The sequence below is a fragment of the Epargyreus clarus genome, unplaced genomic scaffold, assembly GCF_041222505.1.
Source record: "Epargyreus clarus isolate Ecla_fem2 unplaced genomic scaffold, WU_Ecla_fem_2.2 ptg000006l, whole genome shotgun sequence".
In the NCBI taxonomy this organism is placed as follows: domain Eukaryota; kingdom Metazoa; phylum Arthropoda; class Insecta; order Lepidoptera; family Hesperiidae; genus Epargyreus; species Epargyreus clarus.
In genome coordinates this window covers 10,487,467-10,503,698 of record NW_027332214.1, presented here as the reverse complement: position 1 = coordinate 10,503,698, position 16,232 = coordinate 10,487,467, and the positions used below count along the sequence as shown (strand labels likewise).

At 40.5% G+C, this 16,232-nt stretch overlaps 2 protein-coding genes across 2 annotated transcripts in view; both read right to left on the bottom strand.

The window, feature by feature from the left end:
* LOC140742568 (uncharacterized) lies at positions 1-973 on the bottom strand. The gene has a single exon (XM_073073472.1). It carries the CDS (start codon positions 934-936, stop codon positions 1-3), a length of 936 nt encoding a protein of 311 aa, XP_072929573.1. The 5' UTR covers positions 937-973.
* Positions 974-1,598: 625 nt separating this feature from the next.
* The window catches only part of LOC140742943 (uncharacterized), a 122,623-nt gene continuing 107,989 nt past the window's right edge, over positions 1,599-16,232 (bottom strand). Inside the window, exons 10-25 of the mRNA XM_073074026.1 lie at positions 15,951-16,134; positions 15,207-15,411; positions 13,567-13,760; positions 12,876-13,044; positions 12,136-12,283; positions 11,629-11,835; positions 10,722-10,902; positions 9,771-9,962; positions 9,119-9,181; positions 8,177-8,305; positions 7,609-7,749; positions 6,389-6,676; positions 5,327-5,476; positions 4,276-4,490; positions 3,990-4,118; positions 1,599-3,552 (exon numbers count right to left, since the gene is read on the bottom strand). Coding sequence (XP_072930127.1) covers positions 3,304-3,552; positions 3,990-4,118; positions 4,276-4,490; positions 5,327-5,476; positions 6,389-6,676; positions 7,609-7,749; positions 8,177-8,305; positions 9,119-9,181; positions 9,771-9,962; positions 10,722-10,902; positions 11,629-11,835; positions 12,136-12,283; positions 12,876-13,044; positions 13,567-13,760; positions 15,207-15,411; positions 15,951-16,134 — 2,844 coding nt within the window. The 3' untranslated portion in view covers positions 1,599-3,303. The remainder of the gene's footprint in view (positions 3,553-3,989; positions 4,119-4,275; positions 4,491-5,326; positions 5,477-6,388; positions 6,677-7,608; positions 7,750-8,176; positions 8,306-9,118; positions 9,182-9,770; positions 9,963-10,721; positions 10,903-11,628; positions 11,836-12,135; positions 12,284-12,875; positions 13,045-13,566; positions 13,761-15,206; positions 15,412-15,950; positions 16,135-16,232) is intronic.

Here is a 16,232-nt window from a genome sequence, read left to right as displayed (position 1 = left end):
TCAGTAATTATTTAGGAAAATCAAATTCTTATCTATCAATATTAATAATACTGTACTTACTGTGAAAATACCCGATCTATACATTTCCAGCACTTCTTTTAACACTAACAGTCCTCGTTCCTTGCCGAGGAAATTGTTCAACACACACACACCATACTGTGTCATGTCCTGTATCACCCGTTGGCAGATATCGTAGCTGGGGTCGGCCGGGTCCATGCAGTAGCTGTTCAGTACATTGTTGAAGGGAGCCACGCTGCCCCGGACCGAAGCCTCCGGGTACTCTCTTGTTCGCATCTCTTCTGTATTATACCCTGGTATTGCTAGCATTTTATCTCTATTCACAGCTTTAAGGACATTGGACGCACCCGCCGCCGCGAAGTCCAATGTACTCAACTGCTGCGCTGACTCGCTAAGAATCTCCTGCTCCGACGACCCCTCGTGTACTATGGCACTCTCCTTCGTCAAGTCCCTATTCGTATACACGACACTAGATATAACACTCTCTTTCAATGTCTGATCGGTTTCACTAGGTTCCACATTGGACCCGCTGACGACACTTTGAGCAACGTTCTCGGTTTGCGAGGTATTAATATCACTAGCTACGACCCTACCCTCTTTTTTGACGTTTTTCCTCTTGGATTTCTTTGATTGTTTCTTCTCACCCTCCTGTTTCAAATCCGTAGTAATCTCTGTCGGTTTAATAATAAGTTTTTCTTTGTCACTCTTTGAATCCTCCGCGTTAGGAGACGGATGATCCACTTTATCCGTTTGCGATCCTTGTTTTTGTAACTTGGGTGCGCAATCACTTTTATGTCTTCTCCAATCTTGTCGTTGATGTTCTGTGTTACAATAATAAACGTTGAGGCAACGACCGCATCTCCGATGTGTTTGCTGATTGCAAACGGCGCAACAAGCTAGTACGCCTTCTAAATTCATTCTGAAATAACTTCTTTCTAAGGCCGGCCCCTGCGACTGTCACTTTGAAATGTCAATGTTCAGTTTTCAGTTTTCTTGGAATAGCAGTTATTCTGATTCCAGGTATTTTGCCAATAGAGGCTCTTATATTCGGATATTCAGAAAAACTTTAATTACTATATATTTGGATAAAGAATAATTAAATAATTTGAGGATTTTTATTATATAACCGTTGTTGCATAAGTTAGTGATCCTGAAACTAAACTTTTAAAGATATTGATGGTTCATAGAGCTATCGTAGTTTCCGATAGGTGACGCTGTAATCGTGTCACTTAATACTCTTAGTAAAAGTTTTCTATCGAATACTCGATCAATCGAATCGAGAGATCGTTCTCCGTAGATTGTACATTACAATGATCACCAGTTGTTAACCAACCTTAGATCACCAGTGACGCTTCATATGAATTTGATTATTGTTTGATCATTATTAAGTGTATTTTAAGTGTAATTTCATAAAATTAGACACCAGAAACCCTTCGTGCATTGGAATCGTGCATTAGAGTAGGTTTGTCCGAATGAATCGAACTGTAGAAAATTATTCGTTGATTTATAGAATAATTATATTTCATTTCATGAAAAAATAATGCATATACTTTGATTTATAGGTATCATTCAAAAACATGTTGTAAAAAATTATTTATTCAGTTTAAGTAAACGTCATACATTTTTAATTAAGATAATTTAGTATTTTCTTACAATAATAGATTTTTCAAAAAGGTAAATATAACTGGGGAAATAAAGAATCTTTCAATAAATCTACTTAATAACATATAATAAAATATGATCTAGACGATAAATTGTGAAGACATTTTTATATATGTGATTATCAAATTTGTAGAGCACATAAGTAGTTTTACAATATTTACAATTTCGTGACGTGTGAGAAGATTGCGTATTGTATCGATTTTGATGATATAGTAAGACCTCATATTGTTGAAAATAGACTAGATTAGTTCTACATCGAGTCATGTCTCAGTAAATAAACAGTTAAGCAACTGGTCTCTAATTTTTAATGTGAGAACAAGACTCGACGACAGGAACTAAAGAGCGTATAGGCGTTCGTCGCTTTAATCGACGCACGCCAGTGCGCTTACTTAATAGATTAACTAAAGACTAAACTTTACCACTATCTACAAAGATACGTTACTTTGAAAAACCTTGCACGCCTCAGAAATATAGACAAAAGATGATAGAGGGATGCAAAAGTTTCAAAGTTAAAAATAACCTATTAATATATTTATTTTGTGCATCGCATTTTCTATTTTATAAAAAATGTTAGTGCTTGAACATATTAAATTATTGGATAAGATTATTTCAATTAATAAGGTTTACTTCATAGGAATGCGATGTACAGTAATGACCTGCGATGTGACCATTTCAAGATTCGTTGTTATTCAGAAAAACGTAAAAAAAAGGGTCTCATCGCACGCTACATTTTTGAAGAGATATACCAATTAAACCTTAGCAAGTTATAAACAAAACTTAACAAGTAACATACTAAATTCGTTTAACATTGGGTTAAGATACCCTTTGCATTATACAATTAATACAATCCAGGAGGAATATGCTTGCAATAAAAATATTATGTTATATTATTTCCTCTTGTGCACGACAAATCACATAATGTAAAGGATAATCTAATAGCTAACGAATTTAACAGCAATTTCGACTTGCCATCGCAGAAATGAACATTTTAGTACCTTTTAACATCTAAGTTACTCGTAATTGAACTCAGAATTTGGACCCGATTATTACTTTCATATTTCTGTTAGAAAATTAATGTAACGTGTATCCGAATGCTCGGTATTTTAATCGAGTAACTTAAATGACATATAAATTAAACTGGCCGTATTCTAGCAATCACTATATTTACTCTTATTTAAAATAATGCAGAGTTATATTGAAAATTGAGTCCCGAAAGTAGGTGTGGCCAAAGACCATGTGATCGCTAAGAAGTAGGCAGTCTCTTATAGTTATGAATGAGGGCTTTCCACGAATATTTTCACGCTTTTGCGATACGCTACTGGCAACTCTGAAAGTGGCAATAAATTATTTTTACCTCACATGCCAGATTCTTACGGTATCTTTTAAAATAATTTCATAAGTTGTAAAATCATATATTTCGAAAATTTCAATGAAATTAATTTTATCTTGTGATTTTTAACGCTAGTCACTAAACATTATTAACAACTATACGTATACACAAAATGATTCAAGTATCCACTATTTAACCAATATTGGTACACCAACAATCCAACAAACTTAGTACCACTTTAGTATCAAAAAACCGAGTTGCCAGTAGCGTCACCTAGCGGAACTTTCGAGCCCTCACACTCTCGTATCGTTCGGCAGCACGGGGGGCGGGGGAGCGTGGAGCACTCTCGCGAGCTCCGCCTTCTCGTCCGCGGACAGCACGTACACCGGCGGCGCGGCGGGCAGGAACCGCTCTGCCTTGTGCGGCTCGCGCTGTAGCCTCGCGCGGTATAACATCACTAGAACGCATAGCACGCTGATGATGAAGGCCGATGTGGCCGCTAAGACTATTAGTGCCGTGTGGTAGGATGTTGCTGCGGAGACCTGTAATATAGTGAACGTTGTAACTGTTGTATTTGATATGTAAGAAGTAGAATAAAAATAATAAGATTAAAATAATGAATATTGCGTCTTTCCGATTTTAGAGACTCACTAGTAGACATAAGTCAATTCATGTCTTCAAATCAGTATTGAAATATAGTTGAATAATATTTGATTAAAAATGTTTCTTTATGGCAGTTAAACTATAAGACGTTGTTGTTTAATTGATTGATTGATAATTGATTATATAAATAAAAATATATTTAAATAAGAAATGGTCTGTTGAGCCATATATTAATTTGACGCTACTGTTTGAGAAGCAATATTGACAATATAACAAAATCGTCAAAATTTTCTTCGCTCAAAAATGATCTGGTCCTTCGAGCCAGACTATTAACATTTATTGCTCTTATCATAAACTGAAGCACTCGATATCTTACAGTAGACTCGCTGAGTATCTCCCGCTGCATGGCCGGCACGGGTGCTGCTAGCCGGTACTCGCTTCGTATCACGTCCACTCCCAAACCACCTTCTTCTGGTTTAGTGCCGGATAACTTCTCTTTTTTCATCTGCAGGAAATGATAAAATATTTATAAATGATGATTACTATGGACTTCCAACATCTAACTTGTTGTTAGATGTTGGAAGTTGGAAGTGCTAAAGAAATTTTGAAAAAATAATTCTTATTTTATTTTGACTTCTCTATTTCACATAACCTATACTCACCAAAGTCTCGATATGGTACACAAGATCAGCAGCCCGTGGTCCAGATAACAGTGCTCTCAGCTTCACGATCCCTCGTTCCCGCACCGCAGAGACTGGTACCCGGGCTCCAAGCGCAGCAAGTCTTGCAGCCAGATCCGCCCTCGCTCTTTCTCCCACTGAGACATCGGCACCGACCAACTCCAGCTCGAGTAGCGCTGATTCTATTTGTGTTACTTCTGCAATTAAAATTTATGATTTGAATACCACATTCACTTGAGAAATTATTAGATATATTTGATGCACGTTCTACAAAAATAATTAACGTTAATATTCTACTTTTTGGACAAACGAAAATAAAATTAGATTAATAGAATATGTTTAAAGGTTATTTTTAACGAGACCAACTATAATTATTAATAATATAGAGAAATTGAATGTCTTTGGTATGAAGGAAGTTTATTATATAAAGATAAATGAAATTTAATATACAATTAAGGTTTAGTGAAAAACATGGAGGTAAGATTCGTAAGTTCGTCGTTGATATTAGAAGCACCGGCTCACTAATTAGGCTCGGTCCGTCCTGGGCCTTTGAACCTAGGCGGCTTTCAAATGGCAACTATTGTCGCACGCGCACTGCCGCGGGGAGAACGCGCCGTCCGCCAGGCACCGGGCCGGGACCGTCTCCCGGTGCCAGTGCACGCGGCACCAGTACACGATCGACCACCTACGGGGCGCCCGTTTCCGCGGGAGCTCTCAGGGCTGGCGACCCCCGACCACCAGGGGGCCGCTCGGTAATAACGACGCGATAAGTACCGAACCACCCACTTAACAGAGGGGTTGGTCTATTTTTGATACTTGTTCATTATATTACAATGTTTTAAATAACATTATATTATTATAAATAAATATTATAAATCCAGGGGGTATTTGACCACCTGAGAATCTGCCCGGGTACCCTCGAGACCCGAAATTCCTGCCCGCCACCCTTATGTTGACATTGCCGCAATACATATGCGCCCGGGGGGTAAGACGTCCTGTAAAGCAAGCGGTGCCAGTGTATTCAGTTACTCACCACACGGGTCCGGGGCGGGCGCGTCGGGCACGGGCAGCGGCGGCGCGCGGCGCTGGCCGGCCGCGTCCACGCACCAGCAGCGCCCGCGCGCGCACTGCCGCGGGGAGAACGCGCCGTCCGCCAGGCACCGCGGCCGGAGACCTTCACCACCTGCACAAGAAGAGTGACGATGGTAGAACCTTTAGCGGCTTAAGGGGAGGGACGGACGGAAGGAGCAGTCCGCCCCGAGCCCCTGATCCTGGAGGGCTTCCAAACACAGTTGCTAAAGAAAAGGTTGTCTGAACCAAACAATCTATGAAATGTGTATCAGTCAGCGAAAACGTCACCGACTCGCACGCGAACTTTTTATACTGTAGACCTCCATTCAATTTTCCGCCACGGGGTAGAACCCTTTGTGGTTCCACTCCGGCGACACCACCGCCACACCTATTTCTGCCTAATAACAGCAGTGCTAAGCGCTGCTGTGTTCTGGTTGGAAGGGTGTGGTGGGAGACATACTTTTCTGCGGCATTCCAGCTAAGTCCCCAGGGACAGCGGCACATCTGTGGTCAACTTTAGGTAAGAATTTAATCTTACTTGGAGTTGATTATAGACATGGTCCATGGGAAGCAGTACAAAAAACCAGTTGGAGCGCATGCTCGTCTACTCCTTTTATATTATAAAAAATATATTTAAAAAATATAAATTGATTGAATTATAAAGTAAAAATTAAAATTGATTGAAAACCTTGCGGGTTATTGTTCTAGAATTAACATCTAATAGGGAAGGTAATATGTTATTTTAACTAAATCTAAAATAGCTGATAATCTAATATTACAAATACTGTTATTTTAATTTTCTTAAATGCTATGTCAAAAAAACTAATAAAAATATGTCATCTAATCTGTGCTTGAAGCTTACTTAAAGGATTATTTAATTTATTTATAGGTGCTTAGATGTCACTGCTATTGACGAAGATAACCAATTTAACAAACACAATTACTGAAGACAATCAATTAAATAAATATTCTCTTTCACAAAATGTTTTTCATATTAACAAAAAGACAAGTTGTGTAAGATTACCATTTTCGATTTCCTCCTGCATCAGTTGGCATTTGGTCTTGAAAACGATCTTCTCAGCGACGAGTAATGGCTCCTCTTTCCTCCTCGTAGTATCAGCTGGTTTGGGTTCAACCACCTCCGACACGAGGACGGAGCTATCGTCTCTAGACATCACTTCCTCGGTGGATGAAGGTTCAGACCCGAGCATGCGGTGTTCAGCCTCTAGTTCCGCGATATCGAATTCTTCTTCGTCTTCCTCGAATTCGTCGACTCGATATGTTGTCATCTGCCTTATTAGTTCTTCTAGAACTGGAAACAAAAATGTTCTTAACCAATTTGTTTTTATACGTTTTAACATGACCCGAGAATCTAATAGGGCGTATTCAAGATCCTATTAAGTTGTCTAGAGATTCCGAGGGTCTATATAACCTTCTTGTGGAACATTTACCTTTAGAAATAGAGATAATTTGCTATCAATATTTTATGTTGTAAATCATGGCCTTACCTATCAATTCAGGTAATTTAATAATATGAGAATCATTTAATAGTCTCAAGTGTTCAAAATTAAGCAAAAGAAATGGATCATCAAGGTATTATAAAGTACCTAAGATTTTGTTTCCATTAAATACTCTATTTATTATATATTACTCTATTTAGTATTCTTTCTTACTCTAACGGATTAGGTATAAAGCTGTAATGTTAGCTGTAAATATGATTAAAATAAATAAATTAATAAATAGTGTAGTCACTTTCGTCTAGTAAATTCCACACTCTAAGTTACATTATATTTATATTACATTATACTTTGAGGTTTTCCTCAATCACTTACGCATGGACATATAGGTGAAGGTAAAGTACAGGAAAAACTACATTACTTTTTTAAACCAGTGTGGTTACATATGAGTCATGACATACTTTAACTAACCTATAGTTAGTAGTCATAATACCCTAGGAAATACTGAAAATTTTTAAGGTTTTCATTTTACAATAAGAGTTACCATGGACTCAGGTATTACCTTCCGTATACTTATACATATTACACATACTTTTCTGAGGCGTTCCGGCTTAGTCCTCAGGGGTAGCGGCGCACCTGTGTCCGACCTCAGGTAGGATTATCTAATCCTATCTGGAGTTGATTACAGAAGTCCACAGGTGGCAGGAGCCACCTACCATGAGGTGGACTGCATGCTCGTATGCTACTTCTATATTATAAAAAATATTACTTTATTAGCTATTCTTACCCTCATCAGCTCTAGCCCTTTCATCCAGCGGGTCTCTTCGCACCCATTTGCGCGCCTGTCTGAAGTTGCAAGTTGGCTTCGCTCCCCGCACGAGGGAACCCTTTTGCGGCTCGCCTCGAGCGCTCACACACCAACACACGTCTGCTTGGGAAATAGTGTTTTTAATAAATATACAGATATTTTAAGACTATCCCTCATTTTTTAAATTGTTTTTAAACATATGTACATTCAATCAACCCACATTAAGGCAGTATGGATTAAACTCTTCATATTCTAAAGTCAATCACAAAATAAGCCAAGAAAAGAGATATTGATGACCACGGATTAAATATGATAGTGTAGATGTTATTGATGATGTAACTGAATATCATAAATAAATAAATTAAATTGTGACAATGAAAAAAATGACGACGAAGAAGAGTAAGTAGATAGATGATTATGATATGATTGAAGGACAATAAAGAGTCGATTGTAGTGATAAATATAATGAAAATCTTTATAATATGGAGGTTGATTATGAAGATGATGTGATAAGCATGATGATGATGAATTACAGCATGGTACTGACCGATATGAGACATGCACTGCACAGGTTCCCAGGCGCCAGCAGCATCACACGCGGGGATGAACGTGCCCTTCCCGTACTTCTGAGCAGCTGCTTCGTTCTTCTCACGGAGCCTCTCGCACGGACTTAACACTGGAGAATAACATTCATATTTTATCACACCGTCCTAGGCTTGTACCAAATTAAGACGTTGAATTCTAATCGTTAGTATGCTATCAAAATGAGGTGGAAAGAATATCATGAACATGCAGCAATTTAGAATTATATGTGAAAAAATCCTAAATTATTCCAGAGACAAAGGAAAAAATAAAGAACGAAACTGAAGAAACGCTGCTAAGTAAAAATATATTTTTGACTGAGTAGTACATAATTCTTTTCGTAATTTTGGTTACGTTCTGGTTAACTCTGGCGTACTTAGGGAAACGTTTTATTGACAGCAAAACTTAGTAAAATATCCTATTGAGAGTTTAGTATGACAGTACACAATATTAATCACATGACTTAGTGCGTAATGAGTGATATGTGGTTTTATAATATATTTCTTTTTAAATGTTAGATGACTTTTTGTGCTTAAATTGTGATGTAATTGTTAATTAGACACATCCTGTTCTATTACCATTTTCTAATTTCTAAGTGAGATATTTCTAGTAAAAGGACTTTGCTCAATAATTTTGAGTGCCCATTATTTGTGAACATAAAATGCAAGCTATTAAAACATTTGAAGTTAATTTTAGTTCTAAATGTTAATACCATGAAAAATTGCTTCATATAACCATTAAATTATGTATTTATTAGCTTAACTTATTCATGCTCTCTATAAATACATTATTCGATATCTGTACGTGGCACGTGCACATATAAGTATAATTACTTTGATCCCTCAAATTACAACATTTACGGTACATGAACGGTGAGCACATTTATTTGTAAAAACTAAAAACATGCCTCCAACTTCATTGTGACTGCGTCCTGTCTTCTCTTTTGTTAGTTTCGCAGTTTCACCTTCCACTGTTGCAAAATTACCATTAATTTTAGATTGTTATTTGATGGTATAATTTTCTGTGGCAGTACATGAAATTTGATAAGTCAGGTCAGGTCAGCATTTGTCATTTATTAGAACAGCTCCAATTCTGCTTGGATTTTGCTATCGACTACTACAAAAACACTGTCACAAGAATTAATACTGAATTAATGTTAGTTGTCTTTCGGGGATTCTATCGATTTTGAAATATTCAGAAGAACAACAGTTTCTACATACAACAAAGTATAGTCCGCGCCACACTGCTAGTCCGCTCTGAATATACAAACGATTCGCGTCGCAATAACAAATTGCAGGGTCGAACACCCTCAGCGCGGAGCCCCCCGGCACCCTCCTCTATCCACTCTCGCCCACGTGTACATAACTGCGTTAGTGTGCCTTTACGGTAAGGAGTATAACTAACTAAACCTGCGCGCAACAACTTCAGAGCGGACTAAAAGTTTGGCGCGGACTATACCATCGACTTACTTGACTTCTTATCATGTTCTGAATTGGTCCCCAGAAATGTTTATAATTACTTTTCTCGTAAAACTTTGTCTAACTTGTCTTTATTATTACCTGGACAAACAGTGTTGCACTCCTCCTTAGTCCTAAAGTTGTTATGGTTGCCAGAGCAGCCGTAGTACCGGAAGCGCTCGCAGCGGTTGCGCTCGTGCCGGAAGTACCAGCGAGTTGTGTTCAGTTTGTTGCTACCTTGTCCCTCCCCCTCAGGGCATATGCCCTCGTCCTTATTCTCGAAGCAGACCGTTCCTAGATAAAAAATGTGATAAAGATAAAGTTCTGGTCCAATTATTGGAAATAAACAATGAAACATAGTATAGAAGCATATAAGTTAAACAATTATTTGAAAGTGTAAGAAACATTGGGATATTCAATCAGTCAAACAACAAAACAGCTAAATAATAAAACATCTCAATACGTAACATTTACATATTATTGAAATCATAATCAATTAATAAATCAATTACTTATAGAATTATTAATCAAAAATTGTGATAATAGCAATTCAGCATACAACTCCATATTCAAAATTGTAAACATGAAAATAAAACTTCAAATGTTAAAGTTATCTGGCGAGTTGTTCGTTATAGTCTAAAACAACATTTAAATACTAGCGACTAATTCTTGAATTAAATATTAAAAATTGTCAATCACGAAAGTGTAGACAATACAGTCAAGAAGGTTTTTACATATCTAAATTTGCGCTTATTGCTTTTTAATCGGCGAGTGAATAAACGCTGCATAATACAAATCTTAAAAACATAAGTAACTTCAGGCAGCAGACTGACAAGCTGCCCGCTGGCGCCGCACCCTCAGCGCACTGCGGTGCGGACATGTAGCGTACTAACGGGGACACACACACCCCAGCAATCCGTATCAACTATATAGAACAATGTACGTGGCTTGGGGCAGCAGACGGACCAGCGCCGCGCCCGTCGCCGGCGTGCAGCGCACTAGCGGCAACACACACACTCTAGCAATCTATATTAGCTATATAGAACAACGTACGCGGCTTGGGGCAGCACACCGCGGGGCCGGAGTCGTGCGGCGCGAACCGGCACGCGTGCGTGGAGGGGCAGGCGGCGGCGCGCGGCCCGCACGCCAGCGGCCCGCCCGCGCCCGCCAGCGCCGCGCCCGCCGCGCACTGCGGCGCCGGCGAGCAGCGCGCCAGCGGTGGACAGGAGGAGCCCTGAGGACGTACAGGTATCATGATTAACTGTCTCTTTTTTAATGCTATTTTATTTAGTTTTTTTGCCATTTTTTTAATAAATCATCACTATCATCATCATCATTTTCGTTAGTATCATCATCATCAATCCCTTATCCTTCCATTGCTATTCACGAATTATATCAAAAATATTTTAAAGTAGATCTTTTACAAGATTCCTTGAGCTCTGTGGACATTCATGTATTACAATTATCGTCATGTTCATCATCATCATCAATTGTTCCGTTGTTGGGCACGGATCAAATTTAATCAAAAATATTTTATTCAAAGTAGATCCTTTACAAGAATAATTATGAATCTCTTGTACCCTTTGCTTTGTAAAAAAGGATAAATATTCTACTATGTCGCAGAATAGTCATGTCAATCTCATGAAGATTGCGAGATAAGTTGTTTGTGAGGTAGTAGAATCAATTTAGCTCGAGTGAAGCAATACAATCGCCTCATTTACTTGTGTAGCAGTTCTGCGTTTAATTCAAGGCCCTGAATGCCAGGTCACTTACACATTAGGGCGAATATTATAGTACTCAGAAGCAGCAAAGCATCTGTGATTAGCTTCAGGTAAAATCACTGGTCTATATGGATCTGTAAACTTGAAGCGTCAATACCATCATAATTTTACATCAGAAAGACCGCCATTCTATAAAGAGCTGCCCTACGATACTTAGCTAACAGACGAAAAACACAAACCTCGCATTCTAACGGGAACAGTTCACACGTCTCATCAGGACGGCACTTGGCTTCAGCGCAGGGATCTCTGCAGTCGCATGTCGGGCAGCCCTTAGCATCCAAAACCCTGCCGTGGGCGCAGACCTCTTCCGAATTGCAGTTGGGCTCGGGGCACTGGACTGGCGAGTCGCAGGTCGGAGTTGAGTTTGTGACGCGGGTGCCGGGTACCTATGGAACATTATTATGATTCAATTATTTTTTTAAAGCTTTTAAAGTTAAGTAGTTATAATCAGGATTACTAAAAGTGGCAAAATATCAATAGTTTGACGTTCGACTCCGAAGCACCATCGCAATAGCTAATCCAATCTTATAACAGTATAACGGTTTTGCTCTGTTATATAGGTTGTGATAAAGAAGAAATGCAAAAGTCAGTCCAACTTTGCTCTCAAGGGCACTAACGCACTTGATCGATCGGAGATTTTAATTTTGCATCAAGAATCTAAATGTTATATGTTTCAAGTTACTGACCTCATTGCCAGCGGTGTCGACGCACCAGCAATTCTTGATGGATCCTTGGCATTGTACTCGTTCATAGGCACCATCTTCTTTGCACTGTGGAAGCCATGTCCACGATGGAGGGCTACCACTCTCTGCGGCGGTGTGAAGCGCCAATGCTCTAGAAGGAAACATAATGGATTATTAGACTTTGCTGTCAAAAGCGATAGAAACATTTTGTCAGATTGACTGGACTAATAATAGAGTAAGTTGTTGATGAAGTATAGAGATATACCTGTGTCATTCCTACGCCTTGCAGGAGTAAATTATTAATCAATTAGGGGGATGCTAGTATCTACGCTGTTGTTTAGTGCCGCAGGTCATCGAGTAGATCCGTTTTTGAGTCGACTCCAGTGGCACTACAACCACAGTTATTTTTGCCTAATAACTGCAGTGTTAAACGCTTCTTCCAGTTTGAAGGGTGTGGTAGGGAGTCATCTTTTTCCGAGGCATTACGGTTTAGGGAGGAAAGGGTGCATCCGTGGCCGATCTTAGGTAGAAAACTAAACTCATCTAGGGTTGATTACCGATGTTCGTGGTTGATAGCAGCCACTTACCATCAGGTGGACTGCATGCTCGTCTCCTACTCCTTACATAAAAAAAGTCTATAGCCGTACCTGCGTTGCTGGCACGCGGTCTGCTCTCACTCGCACGCGCCCGACCACGGTACCAGGTATGGGCACAGCCACGCACTGCGGAGACTGGGGACGTACCTGCGCTGCTGGCAGGCGGTCTGCTGCAGCGTGTCGACGCAGGCGCTGCCGCAGCCGGTGGGGCAGCAGCGCTGCGCCGGCCCGCACTCCTCGTCCGCGCGGCACGCCCACTCGCACGCGCCCGACCACGGCACCAGGTACGGGCAAAGTCGCTCACGACGGGGAAGACCTGCATTGTATGTTTTCAAAATTATGTGATTGTTTTAAATAATAAATGTTAAATTATCGAAGTACTTGAAAAGTTTATCCATTCTTGTGTCATGAATTTTGATATGCTTCGAAACAGAATGAGACAAAATATTATATGGGCATTGGGCAAAGATTTTAAAGTTATGTTTACTATTCTTTATGTCCCAAAATGTTGTAGTATTTTTTACAAATAAATATTTCTTTCTTTTTTTCTTTCAAAGACCATCGAAAAAATTTTATAGTTCGAATAGTTTTAGCTGATATAATTGTTGTGTAGTTATATACCGATTATATTTACTTTGTTATTCGTAGTATCAAAAAAGCACGTACAATACCTACTTATCACGTTTAATACACAGTTTATTGGATTTTACCCTTCCTTATTATCAGTTCCTTAGTATCAATTAGATAAAAAAGAAGAAGTTGAAGAAATTAATGAAATATTAGAAATTTAATTAGAATTACTTTAGTTGATTTTTTAATATTATATAGGTATACTCACACGCAGGCACCGGCGGGCAGTAATCCGCATCACACGCAACATCCACGAGCGCGCAGGCTCTTCCAGCGGGACAGCGCACCGCGGCGCAGGGGTCGCGGCAGCGGCACGTGGGGCAGCCGCCCGCGCCCAGCTCGAACCCGTAGTCGCAGCCCATGCGGCACGTTAGGTCCAGGCACGAGAGTGAGGAGCGGATCCTGGGGGGACAGATGAGTTATGATACTGGATTGTATTTGAAGAAGGTTACCGGAAAAACTACCGAAAGAACGGAATATCCGCTTATTTTAAAATATGATGACAAACAGAGATGTCAAAAGCTTCGTGGCATGAAAGAACTTTGGGAGGACAGGTAATTTTATAATGTCAGATCCATTATACTTAGTTATTAAAAAAATTAAAAGTTTCGTTATGTCATATTTAACAGAAATAAATTGAACACTTGCTTAAATTAAAAAGGAAACATGGTAAGTAAAAAAGCTTTATGAAATAACTAAACATAGGCCATTACAACTTAATCTGCACAAATATGATAACATGTCCAAAAAATACCCAACCGTTCCTAATAATATTTCAAGACAATCTAGGTATAGTAAATTATAACGCAGTAATAATAATTAACAAAAACGGATAATGAGATTTTTGCAGAGTTTATTAACAAATAGTATATAAATTACTTTATTAACCTCATCATAATCACAACAAGCCTTTTATATCAAAATATCCTTACTTGTCACAATCCAGCGCAGAAGCATTATTAGAGCTGGTATCAGGTATCTCAGTGCCGAAGGAGTCGACGCACCAGCAGCGGCCATCAGCGCACTGCTTGGGCGTGAAGCTCCCGTCGGGCAGGCAGCTCGGCGCGGGCAGCGCCAGCTTCATGCCGTCCACCGTGCCCTCCATCTTGTTTTAACTTCATCGTAATGACTACAAGCTTTTTTACATCAAAATAGCCTTACTTGTCACAATCCAGCGCAGAAGCATTAGTGGAACTGGTATCAGGTATCTCAGTGCCGAAGGAGTCGACGCACCAGCAGCGGCCATCAGCGCACTGCTTGGGCGTGAAGCTCCCGTCGGGCAGGCAGCTCGGCGCGGGCAGCGCCAGCTTCATGCCGTCCACCGTGCCCTCCATCTTGTTTTAACTTCATCGTAATGACTACAAGCTTTTTTACATCAAAATAGCCTTACTTGTCACAATCCAGCGCAGAAGCATTAGTGGAACTGGTATCAGGTATCTCAGTGCCGAAGGAGTCGACGCACCAGCAGCGGCCATCAGCGCACTGCTTGGGCGTGAAGCTCCCGTCGGGCAGGCAGCTCGGCGCGGGCAGCGCCAGCTTCATGCCGTCCACCGTGCCCTCCATCTTGTTTTAACTTCATCGTAATGACTACAAGCTTTTTTACATCAAAATAGCCTTACTTGTCACAATCCAGCGCAGAAGCATTAGTGGAACTGGTATCAGGTATCTCAGTGCCGAAGGAGTCGACGCACCAGCAGCGGCCATCAGCGCACTGCTTGGGCGTGAAGCTCCCGTCGGGCAGGCAGCTCGGCGCGGGCAGCGCCAGCTTCATGCCGTCCACCGTGCCCTCCATCTTGTTTTAACTTCATCGTAATGACTACAAGCTTTTTTACATCAAAATAGCCTTACTTGTCACAATCCAGCGCAGAAGCATTAGTGGAACTGGTATCAGGTATCTCAGTGCCGAAGGAGTCGACGCACCAGCAGCGGCCATCAGCGCACTGCTTGGGCGTGAAGCTCCCGTCGGGCAGGCAGCTGGGCGCGGGCAGCGCCAGCTTCATGCCGTCCACCGTGCCCTCCATCTTGTCGTCGAAGTCGCGGAGGTACTCGCACACTGGAGACATAAAAGTTTCTATTTTCAAATCATTTTTCTACCATAAAACCGTTTTTAATATAACTTGCTAAATTAATACTTTCTTTCTGCAATCATGTTTATGGATGTGATTTTAGTTTATTTACTTCTCTATGGTTTTGCCATTGATCGGCTTTTGGAAACTAAATAATTTCTGAAACTAAATCTTGAGAATATCTTGGGTCGCTTGCTCCCAATAAAGCTCCGAGATTATCGGAGTTACTTAATTCGGGGTGTCTGCGGATCTTCTTGACAAAATTGATTTTTTACACAAGATTTAAGTCTTTGAAAGTTTTTTAAACAGCCAGAAATTTTGTTTCAGCACTCGAACTAATACTGAAGTTCAAAAAAATCTACTGGTCGGAGTATCAGCCTATTTCATCTGCGTCCACGTATTCGGGCCCGCACGCCTTGGAGCAGCACGCGAGCCCATCTTCACACACATGTGGACAATAGACCGTGGAGTATAGTCCGCAGCAGTGACACGTACGATAGATACGGAAGATCCAAACAAAACCTACTAGTGGGTGTGTCGGCGTCCACCCTGTCCGTCTGCAGCCGCATCTTGTCCGCGTCCACGCACACCGGCCCGCATGCCGTGGAGCAACACACCAAGCCTTCCTCGCACGAGCCCTCCGGACAACTGACCGTGGAGTTGAGACCACAGACCGCTTCTGCCTCTGTGCCACAGGACTCGAAGTTGATCTGGAATTCACGATTTTATGTTTTTTTTTTTAATTTTGATTTTGAAGTAACAAAGGTACATGCAGTCGATCTGATGGTAAGGTGCTACTGCCGCCTAT